Genomic DNA, 23361 nt, shown 5'->3' with positions numbered 1-23361 from the left:
TATATATATATATATATATATATATATATATATATATATACATATACACACACACTTTGATAGACTGTAGTTGATCCATATATAACCTGTATCCGTGTCACTATTCAAGCCAAGGCCACAGAAAAGCTTTTCTTAGGTGTGCCTAAGAGATTTCCATCAGACACTGAATGAAGGGAGAAAGCATTTTTGAATGCAATGTAGCAGAAATGTTACTGAATATAAATATGAAAAGTGTGACTCAGTAATAAGGCCTATTAAGTTCATGCAATGCATTATGTCATCATTGTGGAAACATTAATCATTTTTCATTTTAAAACTGCGGTTAAGAAAGTTAATTCAGATACAGTTTTGCCAACCCTTGTTAACTGCTATGTGAATTTGAAAAATGACTTGTCCTGTTTTATTAAGTAATAACTTTTATCTGTGTGTTCCGTTTATACTAGCTAAAAATGAAAAAAGGATGATTGCCTGTTTTCATTTCACACATGTACATTATATTTAGGCATGTATTGACTGTCCTCAGCACTGGAAAACTGGAGTCCTCTGAGTAAAAGATACTTTATATAGCAACTTTGTGTTCATGTGTTTATTAATTTAATAACTTGAGCGTACACTTAAGCTAGTGTCTGGTGTGTATGTGCCTTCCATGCATAAGATCCTGTATTCAGAATGTTAAGTATTGCCACTACACTGTTCTTGTTTACTGTAATATACCTACGTAGTTTTTGTATGCAATTAATCTGAGCAATTCTGTTATTGCTGAAATTTCTTCCTTTATTGTTTGAGAAATGTTTTTCATTTCACTGAGGCAGAGCCTGAAACTGGTCATTAGATCAGTGCACTACCCCGGTAAAGAAATGTAAAAAGAAATCTTGTCCACTCATACTCAAGACTACTAGGCCTAATATTTGTGACAGCTACCCCTTTTTGGAGGGTTAAACTTCATTATTTAAAGATGCACATAGTTTTGTGTGTTTGTATTAACTTAACAGATTATGGTTCTTTTTTTTTTTTTTTTTTCGGGGTAAGTCTTGTAAAATTTGACATAGGTTCCAGTGTTGATGATAAGAAAAAACTGTATAAAGGGTTAACCTGACAAAACATTAGTGGGTATATGTATCACAAAAGCTGGAAATAAACATTTAAAAAAGCTATCATATACAATAGGTGGGAATAATGACCTCTTATTATGATGCCAACAATTTTCATTTTATCTTGGAATGTGAATGGTCTTACATACATAGAAAAGAAAAAAATTATTATATTAAGAAATGCAAATAGCAGTGCTACAAGATGACACATTTGGAAAAATTGATCATGTAAATTTAATAATGAAATGATTTCAGAATGGATGTACAACAGAAGGGACAAATGAAAAGAGTGCTTATATTATTTGCTAAGGAGCTCAAATACTGATAAAAGTGGGAAAAAAGGTAATAATGGCAGATTTGTAATATTATGGGGCTCCCGGGAAGGGATGAGAATTACTTTGGCCTGCATGTGTATTCCATCTAAAACTGCTGTTATGGAGCTTTAAAAAATTAGGAGAAAATCCGCTTTCAACAGGGAATATTACTTATAAGTGGGGACTGGAATTTGATTTGCAGCAGTGAGGATGTATTTGTGTGCCTAGAGGGAAAACTGTAACAAAAGTGGATAGATTTCTGAAGAAATTTATGAAAATATGTGTTATAGAAGACATATATTCTATAGTAGCAACTCAGAGAATTTACTTATTATTTCTAAAGGTACAATAACTGGGCTAGACTAGACAGAAATTATATGTCACAGAAACATATTTAGTTGAAAGAACTTTGACAAACACACTATTTCGGATCATGCACCATTATTTACTAAGATAAAAATGCAGGGTAATAAAGCAAAGATGAGACACTGGTGCTTCCCCAGCTACCTGTTAAAAAGAGAGGAATTTAAGGAATGGGTTGTGGAAATTATTCAGTCATTATTAGGGAAGATAAGAAGTACCCCAGAAGTTATATTTAGAGAGTGGGATAAAATGAAAATTGAGTTTAAAAAATAGAGTATTAATAAAATAAAAAGAAAGATGGTTAAGAAGTAACAAGAATTCTTTAGAGGGGCTGACAAAACTTAAAATATTACAAAATAAGGGGAACCTCACAGAACAAGAAGAGGTGCAATTGCAGAGTGCTACAGAGAATATAAGAGAGTACTGGGATAATATACGTGAATTTTGAAAGATTACTGTTTAGCAGCTATTTTGATAATAAATCCAGAGCACATGTTAGAGATATTTTGGAAAATGTGTGTACAGTAGAGAAATGAAGAAAAAACAAAAAAAGAAATATTAGGGAAGACTTAAATATGTCAAGGTTAGAAGTAGATGAAATTAACAGTTAAGATAGGAGGAGATGAGTTAAACTAGTGGGGTGTCATCAATCGACAGGAAAGTCTCCAGGAATGGATATTTTGGTGGAACTTTGGAAGCTTGGAGGGAAGAAAGGTTTTATGTATTAGTATTTTAAAAAGAGAGGGAAGCACCAACATCCTGGAAGAAAGCTGTGGTGGCTGTAATACCTAAAGATGGTAAAGACCCATCAGACCCAGCTTCATAAAGACGCATTTAAATTTTAAAACCATGAAGTGTTTGTCTGTAATGGCATACTCAGTGCCACAATTAGAGATGTGGATCAGGTGTGGTTTTCTGGAGGGAAGGCAAACATTTTAGCAATTTATTAATAGAACAGCGGTGATCCAGACGGAAGCAGAATGTTGCTGTTGGTGGGTCTTGATACAGCAAAAGTATGTGACAGAGTAAACAGAGAAGCATTTGCATTTCCTGATCAGCAGTAAGTTGTGTCTGAACAGAGGAACCAGGCAAGGGTGGTCCTGTTTCCCATGTGTCGTTTTCGTTGTATTTAGAACCATTGGCAAAGAAAATAAAGGACTCAGAAATTTAAGTATATAATTGGTATAGTATTCAAGAAAAGTTGGCTTTATTAGCAAATGATATTATTTTGTGCCTGATATAACTAGAAATGGACATTTCAGCATTGTGGAACGTTCTGAGACTTCTTTTTTCTCAGAATATAAAATTAATGAAGATTAAACAAAGGCTATAGCTGTAAACTATATACCTTCACACAAATTGATTCATCAGTACCCATATTTATGGGGATACGATAAAATGAAGTATTTAGGCATATGGGTTAAAAAAACTTCTGTTTTTGCAGCTAGGAATATGTGGGAAGAGACTAAAAAAAGGTAATACAAAAAATGAAAAACTGGAAGCTCTTGCCTATGGATATGGATAGCAAAATACATTCAGTGAAAATGTTTTTAGTTTCTTTAGTTTTATACATATGTCAGGCATATTTTATCACCCATAGAAGAAGTTGTGGATAGTATTTAATAAAGCTGAAGGTTTTTATCTCGGTGGGGAAGAGAGCGAGTGTTAAGGCTGTCATACATAGCTCAAGCAGACAGCTAAATTTCAAAGTGGAAAGGGATGATGATGATAAAGCAGGGAACTAATTTGTGAAATAAGGAAAGGGTGGGATTTTGGGCAAAGAACCTTAAGGAGAATAACAACAGTCTTACAGAATGTTATATTCATACAGTAACAAAACACAGGGAAGTAATTCTGCTGATAGGGATGTCTGTATTTAGTGGTACAGAGAATAGGCAAGAGGGGGCTGAAATTTACTGGAGGAAAGTGGCAAAGGAACCAAGGTATTGGGAACAAATAATTAGAGAGGGAAAGGTAAAGAAATGGGTAGAGGCCAAGAAGACATTTTTACTTCAGGCTAGAGACTTTTCCGTTAACGGGACAACAACTTTTCCTGCCTCTTTGTGATGTTTCCCTCATCGTGCAACTGATCAAGCTGGTTGTATTTGCTTCACGTGTAAGGCTGAATATGGATTGTAAAACAGACCAGCCACGTTCGTGGTTGCATAAGTATTGACTGCAGCTTCTTGTCATTTATCTCATTAGAAACAGACTAGTTTTCAGATGTCCTACTCCGTTAACAGGACAACAGCTTTTTTGGCCTCATTTAATGTTTCCTCATCATGCAACTGATGAAGCTAGTTGTATTTGCATATGTTTCTTTATGACATTATTTTGAATAATAGTAAATGTGAGTAGTCTGTCGCTAATGAGACAAATGAAAAGAAGCTGCAGTGAATACTTATACAACATTGAAAGTGCCTGGTCTGGTTTAAAATCGATACACGTGAAGCAAAACAAAACAGAATTCATTATTTTAAGGACTTCTCGTTGAAGTCATTGGGCAATGTCTGCTGGTTATACATTGCTACAGAGGGAAAATTGATGCAGACTCCTATCATAGAAACACAGTTAAACACAACTCACCACTTTTAAAAGTAACAGTTGAATTCCTTGATGGTGGACTCATCTTTTTACAATGCACTCCTTCACACAAAAAAAAGAGGCACGATGAATGTCAGCACTTTGATTCACAATTCCCTTTCAGAAGAGGGAAATTTCACTTAATTTTATGTTTTTGAAATGGCATATTTATGCAGATATCGAGAATGAATGGCAAGTTTCCTTATGACAAAACCGTTAACGAGGGCAAGGAAGCTGTTGCCCCGTTAATGGAAAAGTACCGACTTTTCTATTGGTGATCGATGTCAGAGTAGAAGCAAGAGGGAGAGGGGAGTCCTAAATTTAAAACTTGCACTAAGTTTTTAGTTGAATCTAGAACAGAATCTACTGTTAAAGGTATAATTAGTGGAGATGTAAAATATTGCTCTATAACAATAGTAATTAATCAGAAGTCATCAGAAAAGATTAGGAAGAGAGGATTAGATAATCAATTCACAAATAAACAATGGGATATGTATGTATGGCTGTCAAATATGCAACAAAGTCTAGAAGATTTAGTATTTTTGAATGAAAGTGTTTGCATAGGTACATTATACCCCTAGCAGACTCCAAAGAATTTTTCCTGGGGTAGATGCCCAATTATTTGGAGGTGTAACTGGAAAGAAAGAGCATGTTTTCACAAAGTGTAATTAGTTAGCAGAAAATAGAAATCCAAACCAACTGTATTTGAAGTAGTAAATGTAGTAACAGATATAAAAGAACAGGAAGTGGAATCTTTAGAAAAGGGTAGGAGTAAATTGCATAGAACAAATGGAAACTGTGGGAACAATAAATGCATAAAAATATTTTGGAGAAGGAATGTGGTTTAAAAGAAGGCACATACCGAACAGTTTATAATGTTGGTTTGATTATATTCAGTAGAGCAATATATGTGATGTATAATATTTGTAAATGTGAACTTGTTAATATAGTTTGAGTACTTTACATAAATGTAAGTTTGCCTTTGTTACAAGTGTTAATTCGATAAAGATGCAAAAAAAAATTCTAGGTCTAAGAACTTTTGCTGCTGGATATATTCTAACATAGAACTTAAGAACCATGCTGTAAATAGAGCACTGTTTGTCTGCTGTTGTAAATAGTTACAGGTACACGTATTCCAACTAACATTATTTTACTTTGTGCTTTTCCACCCAAACCTGGCAACCGGTAAGCCTCCCCAGGTTGGGCTCATGCCCATTAATTCCCCTTTACTGGGTGTCTTCAGCATAGGGCTAAGAGCTGTCCAAAGGGGATGTCACCCAGCAGCTGTATAGGTGCTTTCTGTCCTTGATTGTATCATGACAGTTTGACCGTATAATATTGGCTGTAACATCTCCCCTTTGTGATGATAAGCTGTCCACATCATCACAGAAATCACTGTGCCCTCCCAGTGCACATGAATGTACCATTGCATCTGCATTCAAGGCCACTGCATAAGTGGCTTAGTGGTCAAACATCTACTCCAGGACCATCTTTGCATGAGCACTCCACCTTTGAGGGATTGCTGCACTAGACACCCACAGTCTATCCCACCTGTCCCCCAAGGTAGTCATGCCATCTTCTCCATGTCAGCTCCAACAAGACACCTAAGCTAATAAACAAATGGGGTCATTCCAGCTAATAAATGATATACTATAGTCCATCATTAGCAATAGTAGCACCTTGTTTGCCATATTAATTACTTGTGTTTTTATTTATTTTACCACATAAATGCATCAGACTTGAATTTATAAGATATATAAAATGGTTTAATTGCCAGATAAATAGTTTACTAACTTTTGATGCCTTACTTGTCTAGTGCAGTGTCATTTTGGTGACCTCTGAAAAGCAGTAGTAGGGCCATCTGTTGTATTTATGCAGACTTTGGTAGAAAAATATTGTCAAGTGGCCCCCTTTGTAGTCTGTCATATATGCCCTGAAGAAGACTTGAGCTCCTATTTCCTAGTACCAAGTCCTCTGGCCTTGTGTCAATAGGTGGATATTCCAGGGCTAGGATTTAACCCATCAATCTTGGTATGATGCACGTAATGTGAGTAGTTATTTAATTGTTAGCTTTTTGTCTCCCTTCATCCTTCAAAGACAGTAAATGTTTTCCACCATATGCAGAAAGGCAGACTTTTCCTTTGGCTGTCATTGATACCTTTGCCAACAGTGTTTTTCTCGTTTATATTTTAAGTTGCATTGCTAAGTTGTTTCCTTCTCATTCTTTGTCTTGTGTTCCGTTCTGGGCCTACAGAGTGGTAATGGGCTACATAGATAATTATGTGGGTCATCTGCTAACTCTTTCTTCTTTGTTTGTTTCTAGGTTCAGGACATGTTATTTAATCTGCACATGATTCTTACGGACACAGTGAAAATGAAAGAGCACCAGGAGGACCCAGAAATGTTGATAGATTTAATGTACAGGCAAGTGCTTGGTAATTTTTGAGTCTTCTTGGCAGGCCTGCTTAACAGATGTCTTATAAAACAATTAGCACTTTTGTACTAATTACATGTATTATAAAAATGCTCCAAAAAAGTCTAAGTAACTGACAGCAATGGCGTTGATTTATAGTGCTTGTTGTTGTAAACCCCGTGTTTTATTGTTTAAAATTTCAGGATGTATATCACTGATTATAAATGTACTTACTGAATTGTACTGTGATTGTATTGCCATTATTTAGTGTGTTTTAAATGATGATAAAACCCAACTTAACATGCTGTGAATTAAGTAGATCAGACTGAAAAGTGCAAGAGTTACTGGTGAGGAGTTTTTGCTTTTCAGTTCTAAACAGCTAATTTTTATGACATTATTTACTTTTATTAAGTGTACAGACAGCCGAGGTTTTGCATTTTACAAGTTTTGTGACAAAAGAGATGATAATGTGGTGCTGTGAATGTTAGCCATGTAATCTGCTCTGTGCATGTGGAAGCGTAGTGACTGTCGAAACAAAGGATGTTACAATTTTAGGTGGAGGTAGTTGTATTAGATTGGCCTAATTACTTTGGATATTAAAAACTGGAAAAATTTGTCAAGCAGTACCCAACATTCTTGCAAGCCATTTCAGTGTCTTCCTTACCTGAACTTTCTGTGGAGATTGAAGAATGCTGATGTTTGGATTTTAGTGCAAGTGGGTTTGTCACTTGTAAAACAAGAGTCCATAAAATGGCACCTAGGTACATTTTTCAGAACTAATCCAGTAACTAGTAAAATTCCATTGTTTAGACTGCATAATTTATAGTCTTTGATATGTTATTCCTGAAAGACAAACTATTCCTGTTTGCAGGAGATAAAGTGCTTTTTGTTTAAGGAGGGAGACTGGAGACAGGGGTATCAGGAAAACCTTCCAAAATGACATTGTTACTTAAGTATTTGGAAATGGACTTCTGTCATGAAATAATAAATTTAACTGGTTAGGACCAACAAATCCCACACCAGTGAATTACTGGGAATGAACGTTTGTAGATAGCCACTTCAGTGTTGGAGCGTGACATTGTGTGATGGGCATAAGATGCATGAGCTTCTTCTATTTCAGGTAAAGAAAAGACGTTGATTAAATTCACTGAAACTTCAGACTGAGCAGCACACTTTGGTAAAGCTTCGCCTCAGTCAATTGTGAAAAATCTTTGTTTTGCATAGGGAAAGCGACCACAACCCCCCAACACACACACACACTAGTAAACACAACATGCACACACCGAGATTTAAATGTCACATACACTGTGACTACAAAACATCACATTGCGCAATGTATAAACTACTCGCCACCACACTTTCACAGTCACCCCCCCCCCCAACTTATATGTAACAACTCCACTGTCACACAAAATGCAGGGTAAAGGGTATCCTCATAAGGCAAGACCACTGCTGCACCACAACCATTCACAACATAAAGGCATACACAGTTATACATACACTTACCACACACTCTACAACCACTCAGACATACCCAACGTAACATACTTACCAAGCAGCAGTTTTTCCACATGCTTATACCATACATTACATACTTAACACACCCAACAACCTAGTACTTGTGATCAGTTCACATTCTCTAACTTAAACACAATATTACACACAAATAGGATCACTTTCACTGCACCAGACATGTATATATATCTCGAAATACTGAAATGTTGAATTTCAGTATGTCGAGACTGAATAGTCAAAAGTGCAGTCAAGGAAAACTGCACTATCTTGAATGCGGAAATGTCGAATCCGCTGTCGTGGTGTCACATTTGTGATGTGCGGTGCAGTTTGTGGATTTAGCTGTGGATTCAGGTAAAGTGGTGTTTACGGAAGGGTAGGGATTTTAGTGCGTGTGTGTTTTGGTGTGTGTGTGTAGTGGTGATTTTTGTGTGTTTAGTGCAACCTCGTAGTTAGTATGTATAAGTAAGGGGGTGCAGGGGGGCTTGCCCCCTTGCTTATAGGTAGGGTAGGTGTGTTTGTATGTTATGTTGTATTTGATTGTGTTGTTTTGTTTGTTGTAGTGTAGTTAGGTAGGTGTGTTTGTATGTGTGTTTGTGTGTGTGCATGGTCGCGATTGTGGTTTTTGTCGTTGTGGGTTTTCCGGTATGTGAAATTTCGACTATACAGTCTCGAAATACTGAAATTCGACATATTTCACTATTTTGAAATTGTCTAGTGAATCCACGCATATATATATATATATATATATATATATATATATATATATATATATATAGAGTTTACTATCAAAATGTCGATCGCCCATCGTCGACACCACTAACGCGAACTCCGAACAGCGACTGTTGCGATGTCAAACATCGATATTCTGAAATGCAAAATCTTGCCCCCCTTTGGACCCATGGTAGCACTTGTTTTGTGGTGTAGCGGTCGGAAATGTTGACGTATATCTTGAGGAATCGGCATTACAGCTTTCGCATAAAGGAGTCGACAGTATGTACATTCGACGATGGGCGATCAACATTTTGATAGTAAACCTATATATATATATATATATATATATATATGTATATATATATATATATATATATATATATCTGCACACAGACAAATACATATGCATTATATATTTGTTTAAATTTGTTTAATGGGGTTGGGCAGTGATTAATTCTCACCAATTTCAGTCTCGTCGTGGGGTCAAAAACTGACCAGAAGTACAAACTAGACAAGGAGACAGTGACACACAAATGATGGTCAAACAGTACAATGGTAGCATAGTGCTTAGGGTACATAATACATTCAATGTATTCATTTCCAGTGTGTATAAAAGTTTTAAAACATTTGAGAAACAGAGTAGAATAATTTAGAGATGTAGAAAGGAGAAAGTGATCTTAGTGGCTGAGTTAGAGTGGCGAAGAGTTAAAGTGGAATTAAGTGTTATGTTCTGAGGGGTACCAGGTGCAGTCTGCTTGTTATACTAAGTATGATTTTAGTATAGAACAGGACTTGTAATAAGAGGAGGAGTCCTTACTTCCAATTATAAGGGCCTCCCACAGTTTGGACTTGAGAAGTGAGAATGCAAAGAGCATAGGATGTCTCCCTCCCATAAGGGAAAAACAGTAGACCACAGGGAAAGCTGGAACTTGTGTGCAACAAAACTGCTGTCTGACCGTCCTAAAAAATCAGGAAAAAAAGAGATCTGACAAAGCTTGTTTACGGACGAAAGTGCTTGTCTATTGTGTTTCAATCAAGAGGTTTTGATGTCTAAACTCTAAAATCTCAACTGAGGTTGTCTACAGTGCATGATTCTTTTTTCTTGATTTTTTTTTTTGGATTGTCAGGCAGCAGCTTTGTTGCTCACAAGTTAAATTTTTTCCTGTAGTCTGTTTTTCCTTATGGAAGGGAGATGTCTTATGCCCCTGAGGCTGCAAAACTGTTGTGCCTCAATACAAGGAACTGTACTCATATATATATATATATATATATATATCTGTCCACAACCCCTTTATACCATTTTTGCATATGTGGTTGGGTGTCACTTCAACAGTGACAATCATCTAGAGCCAAGGTTTACACCACCGGGTGGTTAGCCCTAATGTGGTAGTTCTTTCACACCATGCATTCGTATGCAGACTCACACCTATGGCCAACTTAGACTGGTTCAGTCCATCTACTGCATGTCTTTGGAATGTGGGAGGAAACCGGAACACCCAGAGGAAACCCACCTGAACACAGGGAGGACATGCAGACTCTGCACAGAAGGCACCCTAGCCAAGAATCGAACCAGGGAACCTCTTGCTGTGAGGCAACAGTACAATTCACTGCACTACTGTGCCACCCAATATATATTATATATAATCAATCTGTCTGTCTGTCTATATGTCTGTCTATCTATCTCAGCTGCAAGAAAAACTCAGCCAAATTAGTGTTTTCCCTGCGTGATACTTTAAACCTCTTGTAATGGATGCCCATGGGATATATCAAATGACCCCTTAAGGACATCAAGTATTTCAGCTACGTGGCTTCTGAGTGTCCGTGACTATTTTTACTTTTTATGGTTGCAATTCGGGCCAGTAAAGCCAAACACCACTAGCTGTATCCATACGTGTTTCAGTCTTTTTCCTGATCTCTTCAGCACAGCATAAATGGTTTGGCTGTATGTCAGAAACACAGGGTCTTTTAAACCCACCTGATAACCATAACGATTAAGATGTCTGCAAAATATCCCAACTAACATCCAAACCAAAGGGTAAAAAGGACGCACAGACAAAACCATTCAGTAAAAACTGAAGAAAAACTCAGCTAAGCTAGAGTTTTCAGTTAGTAATATCTTAAACGTCCTGTAGTGAAGGCCCATGAGATATATTCAAATGACCTCTTAAGGACATCAACTGTTTCAGCTACATGGCTTCTTGAAGGTCAGTGCCTTTTTTTTCCAGATTAGTAACTTGTATTGGCTTTTTAAACATCTCTCAATATTCACACTGTGTGAGTTCTTATTATGTTGCGCAGTGTTCAGCCATCTTGGAAGTCTGCAGTTGTGTTTTTCTTATTTTACAAACCATTGCCCATCTGCATACCTTCAGATGCAAGTCCAGAAACATAGTGCTAGAGTTAACATGTTTGATAAGCAAAATATTTGTTTGTTCCATATAGTCAGTGTAGTCTTGAAACTCCAACTCCATTCCAGAAAAGAACTGTCAATGTGTAATATAAAACTTAACATTTTTCCTAAGAAATATTCAGAAGCCATGTAGCTGAAACACCTGATGTTCCTTAAAGTGTCATTTGCATATATCGCATAGTCCTCTGTCACAGGCGGCTTTGAGGAATCGCACAGTGAAAAATCTAGCTTGGCTAGGTTTTTTTGTAGTTTTTACTAAATAAGAAATATTGTCTGGAAAACAGCATTTCCCCAAAAACCTTTATGAAGATTAATTTAGTTGTTTGCAAACCCTGCAGCCACCACTTATTCCCCTGATTTGTAAGTAACTGGCATTCATTTTAAAAGTAATAGTTAATACAAACAGAAGAGCAGTACTTCATTCACCCATTCCTATCCAGCCCTCCACTGAAAGTTAAAAAAATACAGCTTTAAAGCCATGTTTATGTTTTATTGAGGTATACAGAAGTCACGTTTCTGCCTGTGAACCAGACAGTCTAGGTCTAGTAGCTATTCTATTTCATTAAATTTTTCACTAAAAAGACTGCCTTGTGTATGATGTTAACTCTTTCACAAATAACTGAAAAATAAAACCCAGAAAAGAAAAAAATACGCATTTTCCATGTAACTGTTAAGCTGAGAAAATGCTAGCCTTACATGGAGATTTGTTTTTTTGAGCCTTTATAAAGGGCATATGTGGTATTGTAAGTTGACAGTTGACATTTATTTTTGCTTTTCTGTTTGTATACCCAGTTTAATACCGTATTCCTGTAATCTCCCCCTCCCCCCAGTTCTTGCTGTTTTTCACATATAATACATTCTCAAACTTGTTTGATGTCACCTTCTTAAGTACAGCTTTGTGTGAATTCTGTACACGTATGGCCATTAGATGTTGAACCATCTGTCATTCAAGATTTTTTTGTTCTCTTTCCTGGTACCTTGATCAGATTAACTGATCTGTACTGGACTGTCTCACCCTAGCTTCTAATGCTGACTTTTTGACAGATGGCTTGTCAAATAAGGAATTATTAAATCTTTGTCTGCTGCTAGGATGGTGCATCGTTTGAGTACTTCTGGTATTGAGGAAGATACATTTATTAAAAATACATTTATTACTGTTTTCTCTTCTGATGATGAGAAGAGTCTGACAGCGCTCTGGAAAATGGATTAAAACCCCAGAGTGAGTAAGAATCTCCCTCTACCTTTTTCACTTTTTTTCAGCTTCTGTAAGGATTATTCATTGTTTTCTCTCTAGTTGTTAAGCCCTGGTTTGATAATGTTATTTTTATACTGATCTTTTACTTTATTGTTGATTTTTGAAAGCTTATGTCTGTCCAGAATCTTTACGTTTTTCACAGACCATTTTCTTCAAGAAAGAACTGAATTAAGTTTTTAAGGGTTTATTTTGTTACTCTGTTTTCTAATTATCTCTTTTTAATATTTGTGGGCTGTTTTACTTCCAAGAGTTTTTTGTTTATGTATCTAATGCCTTATTTATGTTGTGCCATTTTTCTTCCTTCCTGAGATGTGATTGTCTCACTCAAGAATCCTCCTTAGGGTGCTTTGCTCATTTAAGTTGCCAGTAAGTCTCTCACAGATGAATGTTTATGCTGATGTATCAAAATTGTAGAATCTAATTAGGCAGAGGGTTGGACAGGGCATCACTTGTATGATCAGTGTGGGCAAATTCAGGTTAGAGTTACCCGTTACCTCCACAGGACAAATGACAGTGTTGCACAGCAGGTCACTGCCTCACTGTACTGCCTTTGAAGTTGAAAACAAAAACAATTTGTATATAAGACCTGGTTTCTCTTTGCCCAGTCTTTAGTTCCATTATTTAATGTTAGGTTCTTCGATAGTAAATGGGGTTTTCTATCTAGCATATCACATTTCTGGGGGCCTGGTATTTATAGCTGAGACTGGGTTCATTGAGAAATCTGGACACCATTTGGTGATTGTTGCTGTAGCAGAGTCTTTGGTTATTCAGAGCTCTAGTTTTGACAGTATTGTTACTCTGGATATGAACTATGTCAGGAGTATGGTTCAAATTACCAGCTTCCTTGGCATAAGATTACAGTCGTATACATTACCTACATTTCAAGTATGCTTAATATGCTCACAGTTATTCATGGCTGTGTCAGTATGACACTTCCTAAAGGGACATAAAGTGTAGAATGCTTAAATGAAATGTTAATAGATACACTTTTACACTTTTGCAAACTGCATATCCTGGTTTGATTCTGAAGCCAAGTATATTTGTACTCATTTACTAGATTACCCAGACTCACTGAAATTAATGATAGATATGTTCTTAAAGATAAATTGAGGGAAGCATGTGTTTTGTGTGTTTAACATTAATTTAATCTAAAATGAGTGTCAAAGTATGATCTTATGCATGTAATTATAGTTGTGATAGTTTGAGCATTTCATAATTTGGTGAGTTTAGCAATAAAGTGCAGAAATAAGCATGATGCCATATCCTTGACTGCTGAAGTTAAATTTTCATTTTACTACAGTGGTTCCTAACACTTACTTTCCTCAGAATTGTTCCTAAGGTAGGAAAATGTGAGCAGTCTCCCTGTCCACCCGCCACACCCCTCACACTTTGTTATCGCTTGCTCTTTTGATGCTAGTGTAGAGTTGAGCGCAGTACATTTAAGCTACAGATGTACCATTTTGTAAAACAAGTCATTATGGTACTCGGTTACTATACATATTGTCCAGCCGTTATCTTAACTCATTAATACCAGTAGTGCCTTCTAGTATATTTCCATTTAATGCCAGCAGCTTCTTTTGATGTCCTATTTTATAGATTCATGGGTATATGGTGCTATCTTCCTGTCTTCTTTATCTGAGTTACTTGCTGTTTAAAGATGAACAACATGTGAAAGGACTGGGTGTGAGAACCAGAACAGCATTAAAATGGTTTGTCTGTGGTGAGGTGCAGTGAACTTGTGTGCTACATTTGTATCCATGTTTTCTTATTTACATCAGTAAGTTACATATTATTTAGGGGCATCATGTGAGATGGCAAGATGAAAGAAAAAAATGCTCTTACTATCCATGCAGAATCCATTACACAGAAGATTTTGTCTTCTAGTCATTATGAAGATATGCAAAACCAAGTGACATAAACTTTTTCGTTTTAGCTGAAACCTTGGTTTGTCTGAACAAAATTGCTCTGGAGAGTGTGTGTGTGCCTTGAACATTTTCCAAGAAGAGGAAACATATTTGTGACAATTTTAGAGAGAAAAAAAAAGTTTAGATTTGTTTGCAATATATTTTAATGGTGATATCATACCTTTGTAAGTATTCGGTGCTAATTCTTTAAATTAGAGATCTGGCTGAGTGGCATACCTGCGTCCATGAATCATTTTGCTGGAATTTCTGTTTTTCTGCCACATTCCAGAGATATGCTTATATGTAGTGAGTTTGTAGCCCACTAGATTGCTCATGGGTGTGTGTGTGTGTGTGTGTGTGTGTGTGTGTGTGTGCGTGCGTGCGTGCACGCGAGTGTGTGTGTGTGTGTGTGTCTGTGTGTGCGCGAGTGTGTTTATGTGTGCAAGTGTGCGTGTGTTTGTGTGTCTGTCTGTGTGTGTCTGTATGTGTGTGTGTGTGTGTGTGTGTGTGTGTTGGTCTGTCTGTGTGTGTGTGTGAGTGCGTGTCTGTCTGTGTGTGTGTTTGTGTGTCTGTCTGTGTCTGTGTGTCTGTGTGTGCTAGTGTGTGTGTTTGTGTTTGCGAGTGTGTGTGTGTTTGTGTGTCTGTGTGTGTCTGTGCATGTGTGAGTGTGTGTGTGTGTGTGTTTGTGTGTGCGAGTGTGTGTGTGTCTTTGTATGTGCGAGTGTGTGTGTGTTTGTGTGTGCGAGTGTGTTTGTGTGTGCGAGTGTGTTTGTGTGTGCGAGTGTGTGTGTGTGTGTGTGTGTGTGTGTGTGTGTGTGTGTGTGTGTGTGTGTGTGTGTGTGTGTGTAAAGGCATCCCACCTAGGATTGGTTCCATGCTTTACTTGACAGGCTACACTCTGGATTCCCATGATACTGAAGTAGAATAAAAATGGGTATTGAAAAATTCCTTAATGAACACTGCATTGCTCTTTTTTACTTTTTTAATAAGAAGCCATTTACTGTTTCACATTATTTGTATTTTTTCAATTATGCTATTTCATGATGAATTTTCAGAAAGGCTCAGGACTCTAAAGAAGTGTAGGCAGCTGTAGGTGTAACTTTTTTATCACTATTGCATATGCATGAGCTAAAGCAGAATGTTGAATAATTATACTAAATTATAGACAGATATTACTGATGTAAGCTTTGCTTAAGGCACTTCGAGTCACTGGTGAAGCAAGCACACTTCTATGTAATATTTTTAAGAGAATGTTTACTATACCATAGATCAATAAAACACTTGTAATATTCTTCAAACACGGTATGTGTAAAAGTCGTGCATTAGAATGTGTACATACATCAGAACAATTTTAACTAGTACATTCCAAAGCAGAACAGTTCCTCATACATGCTGTATTCACTGGGTTAGTTGTTTCATCTAGCTAACATAAATTTCAGTAAACTGTATATCTTTTTTCCCCTTTCAAATATATTCCTTTGAACATTGTCTATATACATTTTACAACAGTTTAAACTATGGATAAAACTAGTTTTACCCAAGAATATGCAAGGACACCAAACCCTTTAAATGCATTGGTGGGAAATCTGTGTGGTGTATATTAGTCAGAAGGAAGACAAAGCCCTAAGAACACTTTTCAGCCAATGTCACTGTGCCCTCAGTTCTCTAGTTTATCAACTCTGTGAGGGGGGAAATGATCCATATTTTTGTCTGGAGATAAAGAAAGTGCTTCTGTTCCTACCACTGTGCCCCTTTTCCACATGCTACTTCATAATCCTTTCAGTATCCCTAGCTGCTTCCTCATCTATATACTCCATCAATCTTCACCACTTCTTTACATATACCCTCCCAGCTTGCTTCTGTTCAACTTACTTTTCTTTTTCAGCTAGTTGTTATTCTGTCCTTGGTGGGTCTCTTTTCTTCCATTTTTTTACAATCACTTTCTTTGCTAACAACAATTCAGTTCTTATCCCAGTGGCAACCACCAAAACACTTGTCCTGGATACAGTATTTGGGGTAAAATCAACCCTCTGATCTAATTCTAATAATATCAGCTTCCATTATTCCAATATTTGTCTAGATTTATTGTTAGTTATCAATAAATGACTTGACTGTTACTAAACAGGTATTGAAGTATTAGTTTCCTCTTTTTTTCCCTTTGCCTTTTCCATAGCAGTCCCATTTTTCATAGTTGTGTTGATCTTTTTAATTTCTGTTTTATCCCTATTTAATTTGTACTCGGTTCTTTTCATATATCTGTCTCCCACAATAGTTTACCATCTTCTCTGTGGTTGACCAGTATTATTAGTATATCATCTGCATACAGTGCGAGTTTCCTTTGTATTCACCCCCAGTTATACCCTCTTCCTTCTGATTACCAAGGGCTACAAATACATTGCAACCAGTAAGGGTGACATAGGGCATCCTTGCCTCATTCCTCATTCTAACAAAAGCTTCTGTGACAATTTCATCATAATTCTCCCTCTTGCTTCTGCCCCTCCTATATTCTCTGCAACATTATTGTACTCTCAGGTACTCCTCATTTTGCCATTAACTTGAACAGCAGCTCCCATCTTATTCTCTTGAATGCCTTTTCACCATCCAGTGATGTTTTCAGTTTATTTTCCCTCTCTTGTGCATGTTGTATTACTAGTAGAATATTTATATATTCATATTATCCGCCGTTCTCCATTACCCCTACAAACCCACACTGATCTCCATGTATTATCCCTGGTAATATCCTTCCAAATCTAATTACCTTTATTGTCATAAATACCTTATAATCATGATTTAAAACTGAAATGGGTCTGTAGGAAGACAGCAGAGCTGGGTCCTTTCACTGTTTATTAATTACTGACAACACTGCCTCTTTCCAAGACCTTGGGAAGGTTTCTCCTTTCATGTTCTTTGCTAACTTCCATATTTCAGTTGGAATTCCTTATGTTTCTGGTTATTTATTTCTAGCCATTCTACATAATACCTCCTCCAGTTCCCTCTCTTTCCAACGCCATCAATTCTTTATTGATTCATGGTAGCTGTATAGCCTGCCACCATTCATCATCTGCCCTTTATCTAATTTCCTGTCCGACCTCTTCTTTATATCTCCTACAGTCCTCTCTGTGATGTCTTCATTTTCTTTTCCCCTGTCCCCTCCATGATGCTTTTATTTTGCAAATTCTCCTCTCCACTTGTTTTCTTTCTGTAAAGGCTCCTCTCAATGATTGTGAACTGCTATTAAAATACATTTATTCAGTTTTATTGCTTTGAATAATAATCCCTTGTCTAATTCTATCTGCAAAATCCTTTTAATTTCATCTGCTCCACTTTTCTCCCTACTGTCCCAGCATCTTTTACTCTTTTGTAACTCCATGAATTCTTTTTGCAGCTCTCCTATCCTTCTTCTCTGCTTTCACTCTTGTATAAGCTACTACCTGTTCTTACGACCTCCTGTTGCATTTAGCCCACTTCTGACTTGTCCAAGCTCTCATCTTTAGGACAGCTTCTTTCATCTTTCCCTCCAGTACCTATCCATCTTTTCATGTCCTTGTCCCCTCAATTCCTACCCTCACCATTGCTTGGCCCATGAGAAATATTGGTTCATTCTTTAGTCTCTTTATTTTCTGCATATCTTCCAGTTTTATGTATATTCTTTAAAGTTTGGCCATTCTGTGTGTCTTGCAGAATAATAAGTATAATGCCAACTCCCTTCCTCTATTTCTCCTACCCTCCAGCAGTCCTTCCATCCCATAGTCTGTAGATAATTTGCCAGAATTCTGCCTTCCTTCCTTTGTCTGTTCTTTTTTGGTTCCACACTTCTTCCTTCCTCCCCCCATCACTATACATTAACCTTCCTGTTCCATCACCAACCTTGCTAGCAATGCTCTTATGGCCCTTTTTGAGTATTAGGAGTAATAGAAAGACACTGCACTGTCACATTGTAAGTATTTGTATCACCCTTCCCATTATGTCTGCCATCACCCCTTTTTCATTTCTTATCATTTTCTCTATCTATATGGAGAGGCTTATTTTATTTGCTGGTATCACTACCATCTTCTCTTTCTTCCTTCCCGTTCTACATCTACTAGCACTCAAAAGCCTCCTCTGTTCAATGTTTATGCTCCTCCCTGTTTCATCTCCATTAAAGCTGCTGTTTTTCCCAGATTCCTTTATATACTGGACTATTTGACTGGTCTTCATTGGGCTTTTTCAGTCCATTCATGTTCAGAGTAGCTAATTCCCCGTCTTCTTTTCCTAGTTAACATTCTGTCCTTTTAAATGTCTTGTACTTCTCACCTTATCATGTTGCTTGACTTTCTTTATCTTTCCACTTTTGATTTCTCTCTTCTTTCTATATTTGTCTAACACAAGAGTCTTGCACATCCTCTAAGCTCTTCCACTATTTCATATCTTTATTTCTTCTGTCTTTATTTTGCTGCCCCTACTCTCTTTAACTGTGTACATGCTATTTACATCCAAGGTGTGAGATCTAATATTACTTCTGTCAATTTCCCCTCGCCAACCCCAACTATTACCATCTTTGTTGCAAATTAATTAGGTTGGTGCCCGTGTGCAGTTTCACAATTCTCTCCTTTGTTTACCCTTTCTTATGGACCCATTCTTAACCTTTTCAGTAGTTTGCTTGAATTATTCTACTGCTTCTGCATATAGTTTACAGATTTTTCCCAGTCATCAACTGCCTTACCTATCATTTAAACAGTTACTGAATATCCCCGAATATACACGCTGGAAGAATGCCTCTCCAATTTTTAGAATAACCTGTGTAACTCGCATCTAGTTAGATGCATTGTCACCCTGTCTTCTAGCATATATTCACAGGTCATTTACTAACATTAGACAGTCTTGCTAGCATCTTCTATTCTCAGGGCCAGTTCACTTTCTTCCCAGTGAAACGCATTTCCATTGAAAATAAGTTCTCCTTTTAACCATTTTTTGTAACACGTTACCCCCCCCCCCCCCCCCACATACACACACATCTATATTTATCAGGGAGCAAACCTATAACTTAGTAAAATCACATAGTCAACAGATTCCGCAATAAGTTGCTACAGTTTCTCAATTAGTTTGGCACAGGCAATGGTACAATTATTTAATCTTATGATTGGCATGCTGGCTGGACGATCAGCTGTCCTAGGCAGGATATGCCTTTAGTAAGGAGTATCACAGTGAGAAGTAGGGCATCTACTGTTATGGTAAGATCTTGCATAACTGATTTTTCTCCACAATTCTGTTAGTACAGTGGGGGGCTTAAGACATTATGCTATCAGCCATTTTATAACCAATACATCTATATTTTGTTATGTCTAGAAATGGAATCTCTGTCCCATCCATGTGTCTATATATCTAAGGTTTAAAGATAATAATACTGAACAAAACCATACATCATATTCGTTCTTTAAACTGACTGACATTGCAAGATAGTACTATGGTTTCCCCAGCATTGTTATTTCTTTCATACCTCTGTCATCTGTATTTATAATTGCAATACACATTATTTCTAACTCTTGAAGATTTTAAGTGCACATTAATTAGAATACACTTTAATGGTTCAATAACAGTCTTTTTTCAGTATTCAATAGTCTTGTAAGAAAGTATTTTCTTAGTCTGTTTTTAAGTTAGTCACATTTAAAGAAAACACCTTCCTGTCAGTTCTCTGTTTTAGCGTTAAATATATTCCCTTATAGCTGAATGTGACTCGGGAGGAAATTTACATTTAGTCTTATATTGTCTCTTATACTGTTCCATCTTCTTTGGATTCGATCAACTTCCCCTTTTTCTCTATCATTATTTTCAAGTCTCTCCCAACACTTTCTTTCACTGTAGAATGAGGAAATATGGTCTTTTTACTCCATACATCTTGCTAGGGCCTTGTGCTGGTGCCGTAGGGTTCCTGTCATTCTTCTACACTCCCCCTTCTCTTCTCAGCCCACAATAGATTTTTATGGTTTCTGCAATGTTGCCAAAGCCTTTGCAGGATTGACATGTCTTTGGTGCTTCAGAAAAGCCTTAATTGAGCTGAGTATAAGATTCACTGTCTCAGCCCTTTTTATGTACACAGTCTAGGTACTGGTAAAGGGCATTGTGTTTTCTCCTCATCTCTGCAGAGGAATCCATGTCTGTGTTTCCTGGCTCCCACAATGCATCTAGGATAGGATATAAATAAATAAATTCACCCAACAAACACAAACTGCAGCACAGAGGGTAAATAACTCAATCCCTACAAATCAGGGAAACAAAGAACTCATAAAAGGATGGAGTCAACGCGATGAATAAAATATACAGTCCTTTTAATAGTAAAAAAAATGTGAGCGCTTATGCAGTATGAGTACTGCTTCATCAGACATAACAAAACAACTGACACCACGTTTTAATAGTAAAGTGAAAGCATTGCATCTAGTAGGGTAAGTACTATAAAATAAAGTAAGAAGCGCATATAAAAGCTTTAAAACTAAATGCATTAAAATGTCATAGTAGCTGTTAGTGACCATAACAGAAACTTACCTGTACAGCTCCCTTTGTTTCAAAAAGGGCTTTAATGAAATCTTTTCATTTAAACCTTTACCCCTGTCTGCTTGTAACCTCAACATCCATTTAACCTCCTGTGCTTCTGTATAACTCTCTGTCACCACCCCTTTTACTACCATACACTCTGTATGACCATGAATTTGAACTCATGTGATGACCTAACAAGGGCATTGTGCTTCGCTAATGTATTATTCTGTAAATTGGTGTTAATTCCATGTATGTGTTCACGAATACAGTCCTTTAGCCTGCATTTGGTCTTGCCAACGTAGAAACTGAAACATGTCTGACAAACAGCCAAATATATCAAATTGGCTGTATTACAGTCTGCTTCTATCCTAAAAGTGTGGACCTTACCAGTGTCTGGGTGTGTGAATATGCCTGTGGTATCTATATAAGTGCAATATTGGCAACTGTTACACGGTTGCATGGTACCTAGTGTATGCCCTGTACTAGCCTTGTCATCTCGGTAACATAACATGCTCCTAAGAGACTTCTTGTTTTTGAATGAAAAACTAGGGATGTTCTTCGTGTTTCACTGTTGCAGTCATCACAATTGGATTGCCCTCAGTCGGCCAGAATACCAGATACTTAGTATTTCTGCGTCAGATGCTGTTGCTCCAGGACTGACGTCAGGTCATCAGGGGTATAAAAACAGGCAGCCGACACCATTACATCAGTCTTTCTTGCTGAGGAGCCCAAAGCAGAAGCAGTTCGCAAGTGCCGGTTGGACGCTACCTGAATTTTCGTTTACTAATTGAATAATCCTGAAGTCTTCTACAACTAAGTACCCCATTGGGGGATGCTTTTTTCTTGCTCTAACCAATGTCAGAAAAAGTTAACAATTGTCTTGCCTGTGGAAAGCAAATACCTCACAGAGATTTTCATTCTTACTGTGTCACCTGTTTAGGCCCAGACCACGACGTACCTTGCTGTCAGTTTTGTGCCTTGTTTAACACCCGAACCCTTCATCATTAGACTCTCTATGTCGCTAAATTCTTTTGCTCTCGATCTCCGTATTCTGAAATGGCCTTGGTAAGCCATCCGACTACCGATATTCCAAAAAACGTAAGGATAAAGACAGAGACAGGCTGCATAGGTCCAAAGCTGCTGATGACGCTTCCGTTAAGCTAGTCGCCAGTCTGCTAGTACTCAGTGAGGCACTTTCGCAGCCCCGATGCCCGCTTCAAAGGATACGCAGGCCTCTACCGAGACCCATCCGGAGTCCGGTATGCCGCAAGACACTTCTTCGACTATGGAACCTGCAGATGTCTCTACCTTGGATGGGTCCAGAGCCACTGTGCAGGCACCGGCTTCTGAGGCAGTTCTTCGCTCGACCAATGTGCGACTCAAACCAGTGACTTTTTTTTTAACCCAAACTACAGAGTTTCATAGGCCCAGAGTATGCACTACGCCTAGAAAACCGATGACCAAAGCGCATGCACCAGCTCCCATGCCACAAAAATAAATGCTTAGAATGGCAGGGGACCTTACTATGCTGATTAGGGGAAGTCTGCCTTTCCCTGCTAAGAGAAAAAGAGACCAGTCCCCTACAGCTCCTACAGACCAGGAGTCCGATGACTCTGAGATTTCTGATTATGAAGATTCAGATGCAGAGGAATCCATTCTCTCTGCCTCCCCTCCAGAGGATTTTTCTTTTGGTGAAACCTTGCATACCTTAAGAGAGCATTTCCACTGGGAATGCCAAGACTATCCTCAATTCAAAAAGAGACTCAGAGAATTCCTAGAGTTGCCTGAGTACAGGCCTTTAGCAATACCCCCTGTCCTGGATGTTGTTGATGTTTTTATAGAATCCAGTCTTACTCCTGATATTTTACCTCCTGCCCCTAGGAAACCAGACAGGCAGAGTACCTGACACTCACAAATTTATTTTCAAGAATCCTACTGCTGACCCAGAGATCATTTCCCATGGGCCTAAAGGTATCAAGGCTACTACAGCCAAGAATCCCACCTCTTCGGACAGGGATTCCAGAGCTTTGGACAGATGGGGTAAGAAGGTATATACGTCTGCAACTCTTGCTATTAGGGCATTGAATTGTCAGTTTCACATGCTGAAGTACCAGCAGCATATTATGGAACCTATTAAACAAAAAGTGGCAAACTTTACAGACTGTGCAGAAAATGAAGAATTGCAGGAGCTTATGCACTCTACAAGCCAAGTCAGTAAGCATACTTTGCTGTGTGGCTCTGGTGCCCTAAAAGCATCTTGCTGGGCAGCAGTCACTGGATCTGTACTGAGAA

The 23361-nt window shown here is 37.6% G+C and overlaps 1 protein-coding gene across 8 annotated transcripts in view; it reads left to right on the top strand.

The window, feature by feature from the left end:
- DOCK6 (dedicator of cytokinesis 6) overlaps positions 1-23361 on the top strand; it is a 2991519-nt gene that overhangs the window by 2499055 nt on the left and 469103 nt on the right. For all 8 annotated transcript variants that reach the window (XM_044084603.1, XM_044084600.1, XM_044084599.1 and 5 more), the window contains one exon: positions 6675-6775. In XM_044084603.1, coding sequence (XP_043940538.1) covers positions 6675-6775 — 101 coding nt within the window. The remainder of the gene's footprint in view (positions 1-6674; positions 6776-23361) is intronic.

The sequence above is a fragment of the Protopterus annectens genome, chromosome 9.part0, assembly GCF_019279795.1.
Source record: "Protopterus annectens isolate FY-2018-M chromosome 9.part0, PAN1.0, whole genome shotgun sequence".
NCBI classification, from domain to species: domain Eukaryota; kingdom Metazoa; phylum Chordata; order Ceratodontiformes; family Protopteridae; genus Protopterus; species Protopterus annectens.
The sequence above is the reverse complement of the archived record's forward strand: the minus strand, read 5'-3'. Positions and strand labels throughout refer to the sequence as shown.